Source organism: Mytilus edulis, chromosome 11 (genome assembly GCF_963676685.1).
Source record: "Mytilus edulis chromosome 11, xbMytEdul2.2, whole genome shotgun sequence".
Taxonomy (NCBI): Eukaryota; Metazoa; Mollusca; class Bivalvia; order Mytilida; family Mytilidae; genus Mytilus; species Mytilus edulis.
In genome coordinates, this window is record NC_092354.1 from 61662082 (window position 1) to 61678796 (window position 16715).

General features: G+C 31.0%; 1 protein-coding gene across 1 annotated transcript; it reads right to left on the reverse strand.

Annotated features, from left to right (window-relative positions):
• Nucleotides 1–205: 205 nt before the first annotated feature.
• LOC139496001 (uncharacterized) lies at nt 206–16715 on the reverse strand. The gene is made up of 8 exons (XM_071284436.1): nt 16697–16715; nt 14161–14200; nt 13349–13636; nt 11779–12036; nt 6744–7001; nt 4801–5073; nt 3208–3537; nt 206–2281 (listed from the first exon to the last, which is right to left on the reverse strand). The coding sequence occupies exons 1-8, from the start codon at nt 16709–16711 to the stop codon at nt 1659–1661; spliced, it is 2085 nt and encodes a 694-aa protein (XP_071140537.1). The 5' UTR covers nt 16712–16715; the 3' UTR covers nt 206–1658.

The window sequence follows — 16715 nt, forward strand, 5'->3', positions numbered from 1 at the left end:
TATTAGAAGTCTGCATGTTGAGCTATATTTACGAATGATGTCTTTATACCGATGATAAAATTTAGTAAATGTTTTGACTAGTTTGTGATATCGAAAACCCTGGTGTAATAATTTTTCAGTAATACATAAATTTCTCTCGTTAAAATCTAAAACATTGTTACATACACGAGCGAATCGTACAAGTTGAGATTTATAAACACACTTTTCAGATAGTTTTTGTCAAAAATGAAAGTGGCCACATCCGTGTTCACCCTCAATCTTTATATATGTTATGTATTATCATCAAATACAACTTACGTTTAAATATTAAGAATGAACACAAATGCGGCCACTTCAATTTAAGATGAAAACCGTCCCAAATTTAACGCAAAAGCTAAAAGTGTGAAGATTTCTGTAATTTAGCAGGTCTTAATGATGCTGGTACCCGATATATGTGCATTGTATTGTAAAAAATTATCCCATATTTATGTAGCAGAAGTATTCTACTTTTCAATAAATATCTATAAGTTTACATTATAACAATTTCGTTAAACTTATCAATTTTGGGGGCATAAAGAGGTCTTACTTCATCTACCTTTTATTTATTACAATTAATAATTAAATTAATTGTTACTTCATGACATGTTACAAAACTCAACAACAAAATCGATTCGTTTTGGTCCCAGATTTCTTTTAGAATATTAATATCAAGGTAAAAGCTTCAATTATCTCCCTTTGATACAAAAGTGCCATATTTTAGCATTAAAATTGAAAAAAAATAAATCACAAATTTTATTTTATTTTTTAAATTGAAAAAAATATGAAATATCTTTTTTTAACTCATCGGTGACCTATTTCATTTACTATTATTTTCAAATAAGATGTACTTAAACTAAACAATTTAAAAAAATTATGCGATTTCTGTAATTTAATTCTAGTTTTTCCGATGTTACCTTTATTTCTCCTTTTCCTGAAAAAAAAGTACATTAACCCAAATGCATGCTTCCTTTGAAGGAAGATTTTGAACTGTGAGGAACGGTGACCCCAATTTTTTAATTCTATTTTTCTACGAAGTTTATGATAAAGTTCATTTAAAGAATAAAATGGCGAAATCCTATATTCAAAAAAAAAATCGATTTATACCTGCGACCCCCCTTAACAATATAATTCTGATAAAAAGTTTCTGAATAGAGGCTTATTTTCGAGGAGTGTGAATTTGCTTTTATTTTTTGCGGATAGAGAAAATCGCCAAAATGAATTCTGCTAATTTAAAAACGCACATGCAACAGTTTTGATAAAAGTTTTAGATTCGCCAAAATAATAACCACAAAGGTATTCCGTATGATTTTCGATTAAAATTGCAAAATTTTACACCCGCAAAAATAACCTCCTATACGGCATAATGGAGGTATAAAATTAACACTACTTTAAACACTGTCTTTCGAATTCTCTGAAAGCAAAATCAAAGTACATGTGTTGAATATTCTAATATTGAAAGCACGTCGGCAAACACTGTATTTGGAAACAAGTTGACTACGACAACATCATGAACATTGTAGCAATGTCATTTCTTTTTTTGCAAACTGTATTTCAAATTTGCGTCTGAAAATCCATTTCAATGTGCACAAAAATTAAAGATTATTGTTAGTTGTATCATTTGAGTAGCTTGTTTCAAGTCTTTAATCTTCACTTTGATTAGATTCAGTGAATGATATACTGTTATTTCTTTCTCTCGTAATACCAATGTACAGATGGCTTTCTGGACGATCGAGGATTACTGTTTGGTAAGCGTGTTCATATCCATCTCCAACGTTGCATACCATAACACTATTTGATACTTCACTGTCAGAGTCATAACTTACTTGACTCTTTTGGTCACTTGATACTTCTTTGTCCATGTTTGGTATGAAAGGGAAAGGTATTGGCGATAAATCGTTTAAAAGATTCGTGTCATCCAACTCACTTTGTGATAAACTTTTATTTATAAACTGTTTATTGCATGAAATTGCATTGTCGTCAGTTGAAATACCAACTGCTCGTAGTTGTGTTTGATTCGGATCTGTATTATCGTTGATAGAGTTTGTTGAATGTAAGTTTCTGGCAGCAAAGTTCGTTATTGACCCACATTCATCATAAATATGATAATTAGAGTCTTCATGCACATTAACGCGTTTTTGAACTCTATGCTTTACGTGATTTATACAGAAGCCGGCAATCCCAATGACCAAACTTAATAGAACCGCACCTACGATGTAAAGTGTGACTAGATGCGTATTCTTCTCTTGATTAATTACACGTTCGTCTACAATGGATACATTTCTATTATTATTTTGGTATTTATATTCAGTTCTAGCATTTCATAATTATGAAAATTAAATGACCAAATAGAAAAATGCCGCGGCTCAAAGTAATATTGTTTTTGTTTATACTTTCATACAACGACATTTGTTTAAGGGTATGTCATGTATGTGTATGATATTGTTGTTTCTCTGCGTAAAATCATAGATCGTCTTCGTTTCCAGCAATCAATTAAGATAACAAGTATTCGAGTAATGATCGGTTTTATCATAATTACGTCTACCATTGTAATTTCATGTTTGGTATTGATTTTTTGCTGATGCATATTAAGACAGAATGTTAATCAGAATTGCATATCATCAAAGAGATGCTTCATACTTCTATTACTTAAACACAACTTGTTGGACTGTAGAATGACAATTGTATATACTATCTATGGCATATGTTTTAATATAAGCAAATTAATTGTAACATAAAAATAACAATGAGCATTGCAAAAAAGAAGTATTAAGACGTTCTGTTCAACTCAACATGAAACTAAAATAGCATCAGTTAGGACAATTCACATGAAAATTGTCAATAGCCAAACAAGAGTTCACAAATTACTTCAAACTCATAAAATATCAGCTCTACGCAGTTCCTCACAAAACGTTGATTAGCAGTTCCTAATTTCGAAAGAACATCCGTATAGTTTCAAATATTTTATGATACAGTCGTATTCGGCATAGAAATCCTATTGAGAACGAAAACGATGGTGACGCTGTTTACATGGCTAAATTTGAGTAACAGATATTCCGTATAGGTCATGATTGTACCTGATAAAGGTTTTACGAATCAGATTGACGTTAAGTAAAAGTTGTACATTAATATTTTTTAACAACCACAATATATCAATTACTCTTAAGTGCCTTATTCTTAGTTTCTACCCACCTTTCCTTATGATTTTAAAATTAAAATTGCTTGCGCGATTCGTTATCGTGATACAATAAACTTGAAAATCATCTTTGTCTACTAGCTCACTTTCAATCAAAATATCATAACCTTGGATTCCACTTGAGTTGTCATATTCACTGTATAACAAGATATCTTTCAAAGTGTATTTTGTTATTTTCATTTTTTTGTCATCCATATGTCCTATTTTTTCCAGGAATATTTCTTCAACAGCAGGATAGCTGTAGACTTGAAATGACATGGTCATTGATGATTTTCTCTTTTTTCCAACCTTAACATATCTATTTTGTTTTGCAAAAACAGGTGGACCTTATAAAAATATATGTAAACATTTTGTTAATACATATATATTAATATGAAAATTATCAAACTTAAATATTTATTCCTGTTTGTGTTGTTTAAGATATTGAAGACTATACACCATCAACTAAATTCGGTGGGATGTTTTAGTTGAGTTTTACGGTAGTGAAGAGGCATTATGTTTTCTGGTATGTGCTTCCGTTCGTTTGTCCGTTCGTCTGTTCGTTTGTCTTTTCATTCGTCCGTCTGTCCCGCTTCAGTTTAAAGTTTTTGGTCAAGGTATTATTTTATAAAGTTGAAGCCAAAGCAACCTGAAACTTAGTACACATATTCCCTATGATATCTTCTTTCTAATTCTAATGTCAAAGTCGATTTTTGACCCAAATTTCACGGTCCACTGAACATAGAAAATGATAGTGCGAGTGGGTCATTCATGAACTATGGACACATATTGTTTTTAATATAGCATCATCATGTAAGAAAATATATTTCTATGCAAAGAAAAGATCATTAAGCAATTGTTAGATGGCAAAATATAAATTAAACTAAATTAAGTGACTTAACTTGGTTGTCCTAAAGAAAAACAAATGGTAAATGTGTATTCTTTTAAAATACAATGACTTGCTGAAAAGGGTTACAACTGGTATATGTACATCAAAATTAAATATGTCAGTGTGAAAAAAATTGACAGTTGAATTCGTGTACTTCAAGTACAATAATTTTCAATTTCTGACTAATCTACTCTAGGTCAGAATAATTTCCTCGATCACGCTTTAAGCAAGTGTTTGTCTGTTATTATGAGATTGGATTATTGTATTTAATAATATTCATGACTCATGTTTATTTTTTTCTTAAGTCCACTCACATAAAAGAAAAATAACTATCCGTTACAGTTATTTAATAAGGAAACAAACAAAATCTGTAACAAACCAATGAACTAATAAAGGAGTGACCCTGGTGTGGTTAACAGGGTAAGCATCTCCAGTAATAGATTCATAACTCGTCATGAAAATCCACACTTAATGAAAAATATCACAATCGGAATAGGACTAATATGTGAAATAATCAAATTTAAACTAATGATATATTCCAGAAACGTTAACTTAGTATGTACATTATTCATACCAATATCTTCATTTTGAACTGATCACAAAGTTGAATATGGATTTATACATCCCTGGCGTTGAAATGGTTGTCTTTTAGCATTACTACTGAGGCTTACTTTGTTTTGAACGCACACAATGTATACAGCGTAATTAATACCTTTCATACCTTCATAGTTCACATTTCTCGACCAAGTATGTAGTATATTCCCATTGGTGTCTGGTATTCCATTACAAACAACGCATCTAAATTTTCCATTTCTTTGGTAAGGAAAAGGATCTGTGTCGAATGTGAATGTTTCATTAACCAAATTTACTGAATGGACAAGTTCCCCATGCTTAGATATTTGATCTAATCTGTAAACAGTATAAATTGCTGGGTTTCCATCGCACTCACACCCAATCGTTCCATTAGTGTAAATAACTCTACCTGCAGGCGGATCTATAATTCGAGTTTAAATCTTATTTTGAAGAAATTTAGTTTTATTCTATTTCCAAATTATATATATATGTACTAAGCTTCAACAAAACCATTATAACGCTGTAAGAAAAGAGGTTTGAAAAATAATTGTTTCGAAACGTACACGTTTGTTTATCTTGCATTTCCTAAACAAAAAGTATGTGTTATTCTCGATTTAGAAATACTGACTGAAAATAGAATTGCATATCGGATAGTGCATGTCAAGTCAGACACTCTTACCCTGTCGTTGCATATGATTTTTTATATTTGATTTGTATTCCCGATACACACAATGATTATAACTTTCAACAGCGATGGACAACTGCTTCCTTAATTCTAAGTTCGGGTTATGTTATGGGGAACGTGAATTCCATCCAAATCGCATTAAAAGAAAGCAATGATTTTGATAATTGATTGCATTATGCCAAGCATGCGACATTCAAATGTTAGAGTAACGAGTAACGCGTAAACAGAAAATTTCGTTTGTGTCAGGTAATATGTCTTGCTCCTGCCTGGTACCTCGTCGGTCATTTTCAAATCATACCGCGTTTTTTTGTTTGTAAATCGGTTTAGAAAACACATCACGGTTACAAATGTTCAAACAACAGCTTAGATCCAGAGTAGCCAGATCGGCTGCATGGTTATTAACAATCCGTCAAAATGTTAAAAAAAAAGGATAAAATAATTATGAGTACGTGTTGACATCATATAAGTATGCTTGCACATCATATAAGGATGTTTGCACATCATATAATGAATACACCAAACCACTTCATATAAGAATACAAGCATATGCTATTATGACACAACTCTTGATATAAAGATGTTTGCACATAATAAAAGAGGAGCTGCACATCTTCTAAGGATATGTGCATATCAAATAAGTATGTTTGCACATCATATAAGGACGTTTGCACATCATATAAGTGTGGTTGTACATCATATAAGGATATCTGCACATCATATAAAGGTGTTTGCACATCATATTAAGGTGTTTGCACATCATATAAAGGTGTTTGCACATCATATAAAAGTAAATGCACATACCAAGACAGTGTTGGCGTTCCATACAAATCATGTGTCTAACTTTTGCTTACATAGATCTGACAACCATCAATTTAACCTTCTCTTTTTGTCATTTGTACTTTAGCTGATGGAATTTTTACTTTTAAAATGTGTTTCAATATGCTAAAAACTCGACGATCCAAAAGAATCTTTGAGACATTAATTAAAATGTCAGATACTTGTAATTTTAGCAAACCTATTAAACCAATCGGAGGGCATATAGAGTAAAGAGTATTAAAGTTCGAATTGTGATATTAATTAAAAATTGTAAAAATTTAAATTGCCTTTTTTTTGCAGAAAAAACTTTTAATCAGAATCTATATGTACATGTACTGTACCAAGTCAGGAATATGACAGTTCTTGTTGATTCGTTTTTGATGTGTTTTGTTATTTGATTTTGCCATGTGATTATGGACTTTCCAGTACTTTTGAGATTTTACTTTTACATCACTGGTTCAATGTGTGAATATCCAGCAGAAGGGCTTAAAAAACGCCCGTCGTGTATTAAACAGAAAAATTAATGTTCTTTGTCATTTTAATAACTGAAGAAAAAATAATTTGAATTCGTCATTATCGTACATACTTACACCTTATATTTAATTTAACTGCAATCATTATTGACGAGTGCGTACTGGCCATACATTCATAGTTTGACAGATGATCTGTGCGAACGGGTATAACAGAATATATCACAGTTTTCTTATCACCAACAGCTTTAACTATTCCATTTGATTCTAACATCAAAGTAAGGTCTTGTACTGTGTCAGAGATACATCTGATGTCCATTTCTATACCTTCCTGTCCCATTATTGTATTTTCATCTGATTGGTTAATGAACCGTAGTTCTGAAATTATAGACATTGCTTTTTCATACAGCTAACATCTGGTTAAAGATTGTTTTACGTTCTATGTATATATTGTCATAATTTTTACTTTCTATATGTGTTGTTGTTCTAAAAAGATGACAGTAGCTTCCCAATTGTAATCTTCATTGTTATATGCACCGAATTCCAAATTCTTATCAAAATATCCTTGATAGAGCGTTTGTAATTACAAGGAAGCTTATTAACCAAAAGTTCCAAAAATGTACCTATTTGTTTGAACCTTGGGTAACTTTTGCCTATTCTATTTTCTATACCTTCATGTTAGATAACAAGGATCGTGGCCATTGTTATATTATAGTTCGTTTCTGTGTGTTTTACATTTTAACGTTGTGTTTCCGTTGTGTCGTTTGTTTTCTCTTATTTTTTAGTGTGAATTCACATTACTATAAGACGTGTCACGGTACTTATCTATCCCAAATTCATGTATTTGGTTTTGATGTTATATTTGTTATTCTCATAGGATTTTGTCTAATGCTTAGTCCGTTTCTATGTGTGTTACATTTTAATGTTGTGTCGTTGTTTTCCTCTTACATTCAATGCGTTTCCCTGAGTTTTATTTTGTTACACCGATTTTGTTTTTTGTCCATGGATTAATGATTTTTGAACAGCGGTATACTACTGTTGCCTTTATTTATGAAAGTTGCAAACAGTTTGCAATTATTGTCCTTAGAAAAGGCGACTACCACAATTTTCAACCAGAAAGGATTATTTTACAATGGAAGCAATTTCAAGTAAAAAAATATCTAGGGTTGACAATGTTTGACATTCACCGCTTCTACGGGGCAATAATTCTTTTAAAGACGAGTTTCTGAAGTTGATGCTGTGTATGTCTCATGTATTGACACAACTAACGTGAAATTGACATAGTGATAAAATATGTTTACTCAATCAACAAACGTAAAATAAAGAAAGATAATATCTTAGTAATGGTTAAAGTCATAAGAAAAGAGTGACCGGTGAATAATAATGTTCTTCCATTTGTTGAACCAATGCATACAAACATCATTAACGTAGTCTTATGTGCACGAATTTATCATTCTTTTCGTTTAAATTTCATATAATCGACAATTTTTCTTTTAATCGGTCAGTGTTGTGAAAATATGGCAGGTAATTAAAGTTCGTGTTTTGAAGTCGAAGTTTAACGATTGTCACCTGTTTGTCAACAATTGACAAAAATCAACATAAAAGCATGGAAATTGAGCACGTGTTTAACATGTAAATTCAGATAATACTTTATTTTAAAGGACATCCATGCGTATTGTGATCACCAGATTTTTACGAGATGGGTCACACTAAGGTCACTTTGCATACGGAAAATATGTCGGGGGGAATTGCTTCCTGGAAATAAAGTAAACTTCTTCTAAATATGAATGATTAAAGAATTTTCTTCAGAAAAAAGTATATGTACATAAGTTTTATAATGAAAACTATCCATTGCTTTTTGCACACTTGTCATGTTTGTTTTTCCTCAATGGGTATCCCCGGGGTCATTAAGAAATAATAAGATCAATATTATTATTAAGATAATTACAATACAAATACATTTCATTTGTGTAATTTTTTATGTTTAACTAACGATGGCAATCAACATTACCTGTAATTTTGGGATAATAGTTGTCAGTGTATATACAAGTGCGAATCCAGCTAGTTCATTTTCACTGTCATATGCGGGTATGTCTATTGTAGAATAAAGGATCATGGGAAAACTGTATTTGTTTACGTTTTGAAAATACCAAATTAATTGATTTGAAGGAAAGTTTTTACATATTTTCATTGTGATATGTCTTTATTATGTACAAACATAGCATTAAAGTTCAAATAAGTGTTATAAAAGCAACATAATATAGCATATCGATTTTTGAAAGCGATCCATTTTAACTATAGATGAGATGAATTATCACTGTTAGTGCAGTCATTTCTGATGTGGAATTTTCGAAGATGCGAGGAATTTTTATTGTAGAATTATGTGATAAATGCACTTGAAACAAATGAAAAAACTTAGTTGATGACTTAAGAATTTATGATAAATGTATTTTCAAATTGAAATACAAACTCCTCATTCATTCTTTATCAAATATATAGCTTTTCAAACTTGTAACAAAAACGCTTCTCAAAATGTCATATTGTATTCTTCAAATTACGTTTTATCTTGATTTAAAAAAAAAAATTAAAAGATATTTCTGTATTTTTTGTAAGTCAAAGATTGATATTGCGGAGTGCAGTCTGTGTAAAATAGAGAAGAGTACATTTGAGGACGTTATCTTCCACGCAATAAATACACTTGCGAACAGAGAAATATGCATCTTGAAACGCAATGTTGACAGAAAAGCTTATAACAGATTAACTTTCCCCAGTTGTACCCTCAACTGCTTCAATTTCCATATTCTGAAAAAGACAGTTTTGGTAGAACAAATGTTCTTGACTCGATTGTTGCTTGCATGATTTTAACTGTATAAGGTGAAACGGTATGTGACATAAATTATCCACAGTCATTAAAACATGAAATGTAAGGTGTGGGCGAACTTTTTTGTTTGCATTGGTACGTGAAGTAGAGCACCCTTGATACAAAAAAAAATTATCCGTAATGAACAGCTCGATACCAGAGGAGGATTTAGGGGGGCAGGGGGTTGCCCCCTTTTTGGGAAAACATTTGGTTACTTTTATATGGAATCAGTCATTGGACCCCTACTTATAAAAATTTCTAGATCCGCGAGTGAATACTACCACAGAGGTCAAACAATGCACATTTGGGTAATTGTACACAACATGCATGCTACAATTCATGTTTGATGATCTTAGACCCTTTAGACCTCTATGTGGGCTATTTCGGTAACTTGGTAAAAATCCCCAAACTGGATACAAGGTTAGATTCAGCATGTCAAAGAACCCCAAATATCCATAAGGTCTTTTGTCTATAAAAATGCATGCATGGGATACATTTGTTATTGAAGGCATGACTGTAACAATAGGATGAAGATAAAAAAAAATATCTTATTCTGGGGTCTCATTGGGGGGGGGGGGGTCTGATCCCTGATCCCGCTTACTGCTTTATCAGATTCCCGTATCCCGCTTCTACTATGCAGTTCTCATTTTTTGAAATTTTCCGTGTCCCGCTATACTTTATTTCTCGTTTTCACGACACAATCATTTGACTACCACGTGTCACGCTTACAAAACAATCGGCAATTCCGCGTCCTTTATACGTCAAAATACGGTCTTCAACATGGAGTCTTGGCTCACACCGAACAGCAAGTTATAAAGGGCCCCAGTGTAAAACCTTTTAAACGGGAAAACCAACAATTCAATCTTTATCAAGGTGAACGTAATTTGTGGTGAAGTGTCATGGAAATGGATAAAAAAAACCAAGGATATGGAAATGGATAAAATAAAAAACAAGGATAAAGATCCCTATACGATTCCTAAGAAATTTTGAAAATGGAATACATTTGAAATAAATGTTATTTCTATTGAATTTATTTAGAGTGTTTTAAAACCAAACTTTCCTCCGTAAGTTAAATTTTATCAAATCCGTCTCTTACTTTTTCTATTGTTTGAGCAAGTCGGCTAAATTAAGGCTTTACAGCTAATTTCCTAATGCATGTAAAGCAAAACTTTGGTTGACTTGATTGCTTAGTTTGTATAATTGTTTATACAAACTTTGTAAATAAGACTGACATCTTTAAACAATATGTATCGGCATAGTTGAAACTGTATTTATATAATTATTATATTTGAATTAAATTGGGTGTTATCATAATGATTGTACAAAAAAAAAAGTCTTGCTTTACATGCTTAAAAAAATGCGCTGTAATAAATAAAAAATAAATATATCATACAGTGAAAATGCGCCGCATATACAATACTAATGAATCGCTCTACAGTGAAAATGAAAGAATAGTATCATTATTCGACAGTAAACATGACTCGCATAATGAAAGCATCATAGTGGAATTCAGTTCAATATGAAGAAACTGAATGACACAACCTATTTTACGTTATACAACTTTAATAATTGTGTTGAAATGAATATTTTTTCTGCAACAACATCTTACCTGTTAGTTATAAAACACCTGCACGATCTGTTCGTGAAATGTCCTAAATATTCACCTATTTTGGTATATATTTCACAGCTATTTGGATTTAGGCGCGAAAAAAACCCGTTCGCATCTCTTACTCTGTTTTATTAGTATTATGTGTTTCTTAACATATACTTTTTAACTAAATTTCTTCATTTTCTTCAAAAAATTAAAAAAAAAGTCGTCTGTTTATTTATCATTCTACATCAAAAATTTCTGGCATATACAGTAAAAATGATATTTCAGGATCCGCACTTTACATACACTGGTTGTGAAAGAAGGTGATGGTTTTGTTAAAAGTCTATGAAAAAGTTCTGAGCCAATTTTTTTATTTATTTGATGTAAATTCAAATCATTGTTTTACTGAATTTTTATTGGTCAACATGCGATAGTAGCAGTCTAAAATGTCTCTTGCTCAGTCATGGTAAGAATAAATTATCTCCCTCGTATAAACCAAAAAAAATCTGGCATTAAAACCTAAAATATATTAAAACTTTATTTTATTACAAACATATAAACTGAACTGACAATTAATGAGGGATTCAAATAAGATAATAATCTAAATCAATTCGTTATAAAACAAACGTTTTCTATAAAATAGTAATGGCAACTTAATTTATGTATAAATAAATGATTTCATCCTCAGACAGATTTTTACTTACTTACTACTTCCAGCTTTACTCTTCCAAACAATTCATGTAAATGACATTTAAAAAATCCTCCGTCTTCAAGGGTAACATTGTAAATTTGAAGATGTACATCAGTTGTAGAATCTCGAACTTTTAGAGAGTTTCCTATACTATAGTAGTCTTCATCAACTATGCTATGATAAACAGACACATCGATCGTAAATGTTAGTATTGGTGATGACCCCTCAATTGCACACACATATTCAATTGGACGAGATGAACAGGACATATCTATAATTGGAAATAAGAATATACATGTGTTTGCACAAATTTTATTTCTGTGCTACACAAACATCAAAGTATATCCACATACATTCAAACGTTTATATGGTTGTCTTAACAATATAATATGTCTTACAATTTCCTTGCAAATTACCGAGTTTATCATTCAGCTTATGAAGCAAAGGAAAGAAGTTTTAGATAAAGCTTCATACTATGTTAATTTCCATTTTCAGCTGACACCGTTAGGCATTATTTCATAATGTTTAAAGTAAATACATGAACTTTTTTTTCAGAAAACAAAGTTCTGTTTTATTTGCTTCTCCTTTTGCCGCTTCAAATATTTTCCCGCAAAAAGTCAGATACATCCCATGAATAGTCATACGTCATAGATAAAAAGAGAAATCGTCATTGATTTTTTTTTCAAATTTGTCTAATCATTTAGTACTTTTTGTAAATTTAGCCTCAAAAGGTCTTGTTTCCTAATAATACATATTCCGTTTTATTATATTCAACTTGTAAAAAATGTTTATATTTGTATTTAGCAAATGGAATTCTACGATTGAAAATATTTGCACATGCCTTTGTTGGTTATCAGGCCGGTGCAATTCCGAATGATTTGTAGATTTCGTCAAACAACATGTGCCATTAAGACATCATGCTCTTCTGATATGTTCATGTTCTTAATACCATCACATTTGGATTTACCTTGTAATTAAACAGATTATTCTTTCATACCATGATCTATGCTCATTTCTAGTCTGCAAATGATTTCATTTGTCAAGATCTCTATACCGAGCGACAGCGAGGTGTAAAATGTTGACAAAAATAATACCTATACATGTTAAAATTAGCATAGAACATTACATAACAGATTTATATTGATTATAATAGGAAAATTAAGGACTGTTGTACTTCGAAGTGGACCTATAATACGCGTTCCAAAACCCTCCATTTTTATCAAACCGAAAAAATTCACGATACACAAATGAAACATGTAAACTTACTCTAGGATGATTTAATTTTTTAATGTTCATGACGTCACGTTAACTGTAAATGACGTCATTTATTGATGTTGTATTTCATTGATTATTTTTTTTTTAAACGAAGCAGTAAAAGTGCTGCGTGCAATTCATTCGTTATAAAGTTCACCACCAACCCCCTACTGACCATAGAGGCCTCACCCCATATAAATTTACTAACCCTATATGAATCCGTAGTAGTAAGTAGCGAACAATACAACTTATATCATTTGGCAGTGATGGTTATAAAATATCATTTTTGATCCCATCATATAACACGTATGCACTTAATGATAACATACTTGATATTTTAAGCTCTGATACAGTTATTAAATTCCCATAATTCAACCAGTAAACTCCTTCGTCTCTTTCTGATACATTTATAATTGGAAGTGTAAAATTGTTCACATGTAATATCGTGTCGTATGATTTTGGTTTCACCCTCCAAGGATTAATGAGATATGATAAACATATTTTCTGGTAAAGTAAATCTCTCTTTGGAGTGATGACGTTAAATGTGAGATCCATCGTTGACCCTTCTAAAATGTAAACTGTGGTCATGGAATCTGCAAGTATGGCAATGGAGAAGGCTGAAATAATTTGAAAAAAAAATAATTTGAAAATGTTTATAAATGAAAATCATGATCAGGTATCCCTACTGTCGTTATAATAAGCCTTCCACATTATGTATTTTTTCTCATGTTGAATTGTCATGTTCATGTAAATATCGCTTTCTAAAAGCACGAATGTCATTTACTTTAACCTAGTTTTTGCACAGCTCAAGTTTACTACTTTGTTTTCATAATAAAAACACAACGCTTTTGTTTCAATACATAGATGCTGGTATTTCTTGTTTTGCAAATGGGATGATTTTCTATCAAGACATAGGGCAATGATAAATCAAATTTACGCAATGTTCACGAATGCAAACATAAAACGACACAGACTTACGACATATCCTAGTCTTCCCAAGTATTAGCATTGTGCAGTTTTTTCGATGCCGGTTTTTAAGGTTTGAATAGTTTTTTCATCGTCTGTCGTTTTGTTTTCCATCGCGTTTTCAGTATGTGAACAGTTTATGGGATCAAAATGTCCGCTTCTATTTAGTTCTCACCTTGTGAAAATAACCAAACAAGAAACAGTTTCTCCAACACCTTAAATAAAATACATTGATTACATCATTAAAGGGTAAAGACGAAACTCATCAAAAACCTGATACTATACCGGTGCACTAGTAATTAAAAAAAAACATAATTCAGATTCAAAGTCGGAGAGTATTATAAACGAAAAATCTCAATAAATTCCGAGCGTTCGATTGATTTTAACATTTAACAAGTTTTATGAAAATTACTTATCGATAAGAAAGCTGTCAAGTAAAGGCTAGTGTACGTACCACAAAAGCATGAATAGAATGCCTAAGTTAATTTCCTAGTACGATGTCCTGTTATTGTTAATACATTGTATTTACATCGTTTGAACTCTGGTATATAGTAGTATAATTGGCAATCACACTACGTCTTCTTGATTTTTTATTATGTTACTATATATATAACACAAAGTTGAGATGGTGTTAAAGCAGATTGCTACCCCGAGAAAACATCGTAAACCGCGGCGAAGCCAACGTTGACAATGCTTTTTTGAGGGGTACCAATCGCTCTATCACCCTCTTAGCTATGTGTTATTTATTTTGTTATACTGAATGTCCTATCATTATTGCCTTTTACAGATGAATTTATTTAAAATTATGTTTCATGACGTCACGTACATAACAACGTTACAGGTATTATTATAGAATTTGAGCCAAAATGTAGAACTTAAGCATTGGTTTTAATAACTTGATGTAAATTCAATTCATTGTCCTTTAAATCATAGATTTTTTATTGGTCTAAACGAGAGGGTGATATTAAACAAAAATGGCACCCGCACAGTCATGTGATAGAGTAAATTAACACTTTCGTATCAGCCAATGAAAATTTGGTATTTTAAAGTGAAGTACAAATGTATAACAAATGTATATGTTAGCGGCAATAAGTGAAATAATGCATTAAGCTTCAATCCTAGGCATTAAATCATTAGGCATTAAGCTTATTTCCTGACATCTGATGATGTTTATTCAAGATATCTCCAAACATATTTTAAGGCAATAAGCATGTTAAGTGAACTCTGGAATCTATGTATATTCGGTAATTTATTCTTGACATAAAGCAGTTTCTTGATTATATTCCTAATAATAATATACATGTATATTCATTTGACAAAGTTTAGTATTTTTCATATTCAAAACCCAGTTTACCAATACTTTTTTTTGGTATTAAAAAATAAAAAAAAGATTTTTGACAAAAAACCTGATTCTATCCAATACAATACTTGCGGGAATGAGATTCTACATAAAAATTATAATAAATATTTGAAAATTTTGACACTTCACAAGTTGAGATGGTTTGACCTTGTCATAAGATATGTTTTTTGCTCAAACCATTTTTCCTATATTTTTTTCTATTGGATATACGTAAATTTTCTTTTTTTTAAATTTTGTTAAATACCTCCAGGCCGTTTTGTCTTTTTCAATTTTTGATATGTTGTTTAGCATAAAGCTATCAATGACTATTGAGGAAAAAATTTTTGCGGTCTTATTTCGAATCAAGGAAAACAACCAATACAACTGCAAATAAAATAAAACAAGAGACAGTGCAAAATTCAATGCCACAGTTCCACAAATCGTGAAAACAAACCATTTAAACACAAATTTCTATCAAGTTTCATATTTTTAAAGTATTATTTGATGAGTTTTTAAAAATATGTTTTATTATTGAATTTCCATTAGCATGATTAGATGTTATTTTAAACTTCAGTTCTCATATTGTTATTTTTAAACAATTTTTATTTATTTAAATGAGTAAATGTCTTGCATTTTCTCGCAATTATATTTTAGGCAAAAAGCTTTATGCCTGCAAACATATGTCATGATTTAAGGTTAAATCCTAGGATGAAAGAAAATACCAACATCATATAGGCAACAGACTTATTTCGTAGGCATAAGCCTATTGTCTGAGATTTAAACTTAATGCCTAACTTCGATTATTGTCGCTAACATATATATAAGACAAAACCTTAGGTCGTTGAATTTTATAGCAGCACCAGCCAAAACGGTTTTATCAATTACGGTTCTATTTGTTTTATAAGTGTTGCGTGTTATTTCAAGGAGTCCGAAAGGGAGACCTAAAAAACTGATTGGTTCAGACATATATTGTTATAGTTCATTGCTCAAACTCACAAAGAGCTGTTTAAAAGAAATTATTTCTTTAGCTGAGAATGTGAGCTAAATAAGTTGCATTCGTTTTAAAGTTTGTAAATTTACCACAAGACATTCATGCAGAAATCATACATAACATTTTTGAATCGCGTGCAATCTTCTCTGTAGAGTGTTCCAGTGTTGTTTCTGTCATTACCAAATCTGCATTTACATCTTTTCATGAACAAAACAATGACTCATTGGATTTGCAAGAAAACGTTATGAACAGAATATACCGACATGTTCAAACAAATAAAACCAACATGAACGATAAGATAGATGAAATTAGGATGCAATAATTTGAAAATATATTGCAAATGAAAAAAATGAAACTTCGAAAACAAAAATATAAACCTACCATTCTGAATGTCATTTTG

What these genes read in the sequence shown, in the direction of transcription:
- LOC139496001 (XM_071284436.1), bottom strand. An exon ending in TGTTTGGTTATTTTCACAAG is followed by an intron (nt 13,637 to 14,160) that starts GTGAGAACTAAA and finishes AAATTATTTCAG; the next exon opens with CCTTCTCCATTGCCATACTT. An exon ending in AGTTAAATTAAATATAAGGT is followed by an intron (nt 5,074 to 6,743) that starts GTAAGTATGTAC and finishes CTCGAATTATAG; the next exon opens with ATCCGCCTGCAGGTAGAGTT.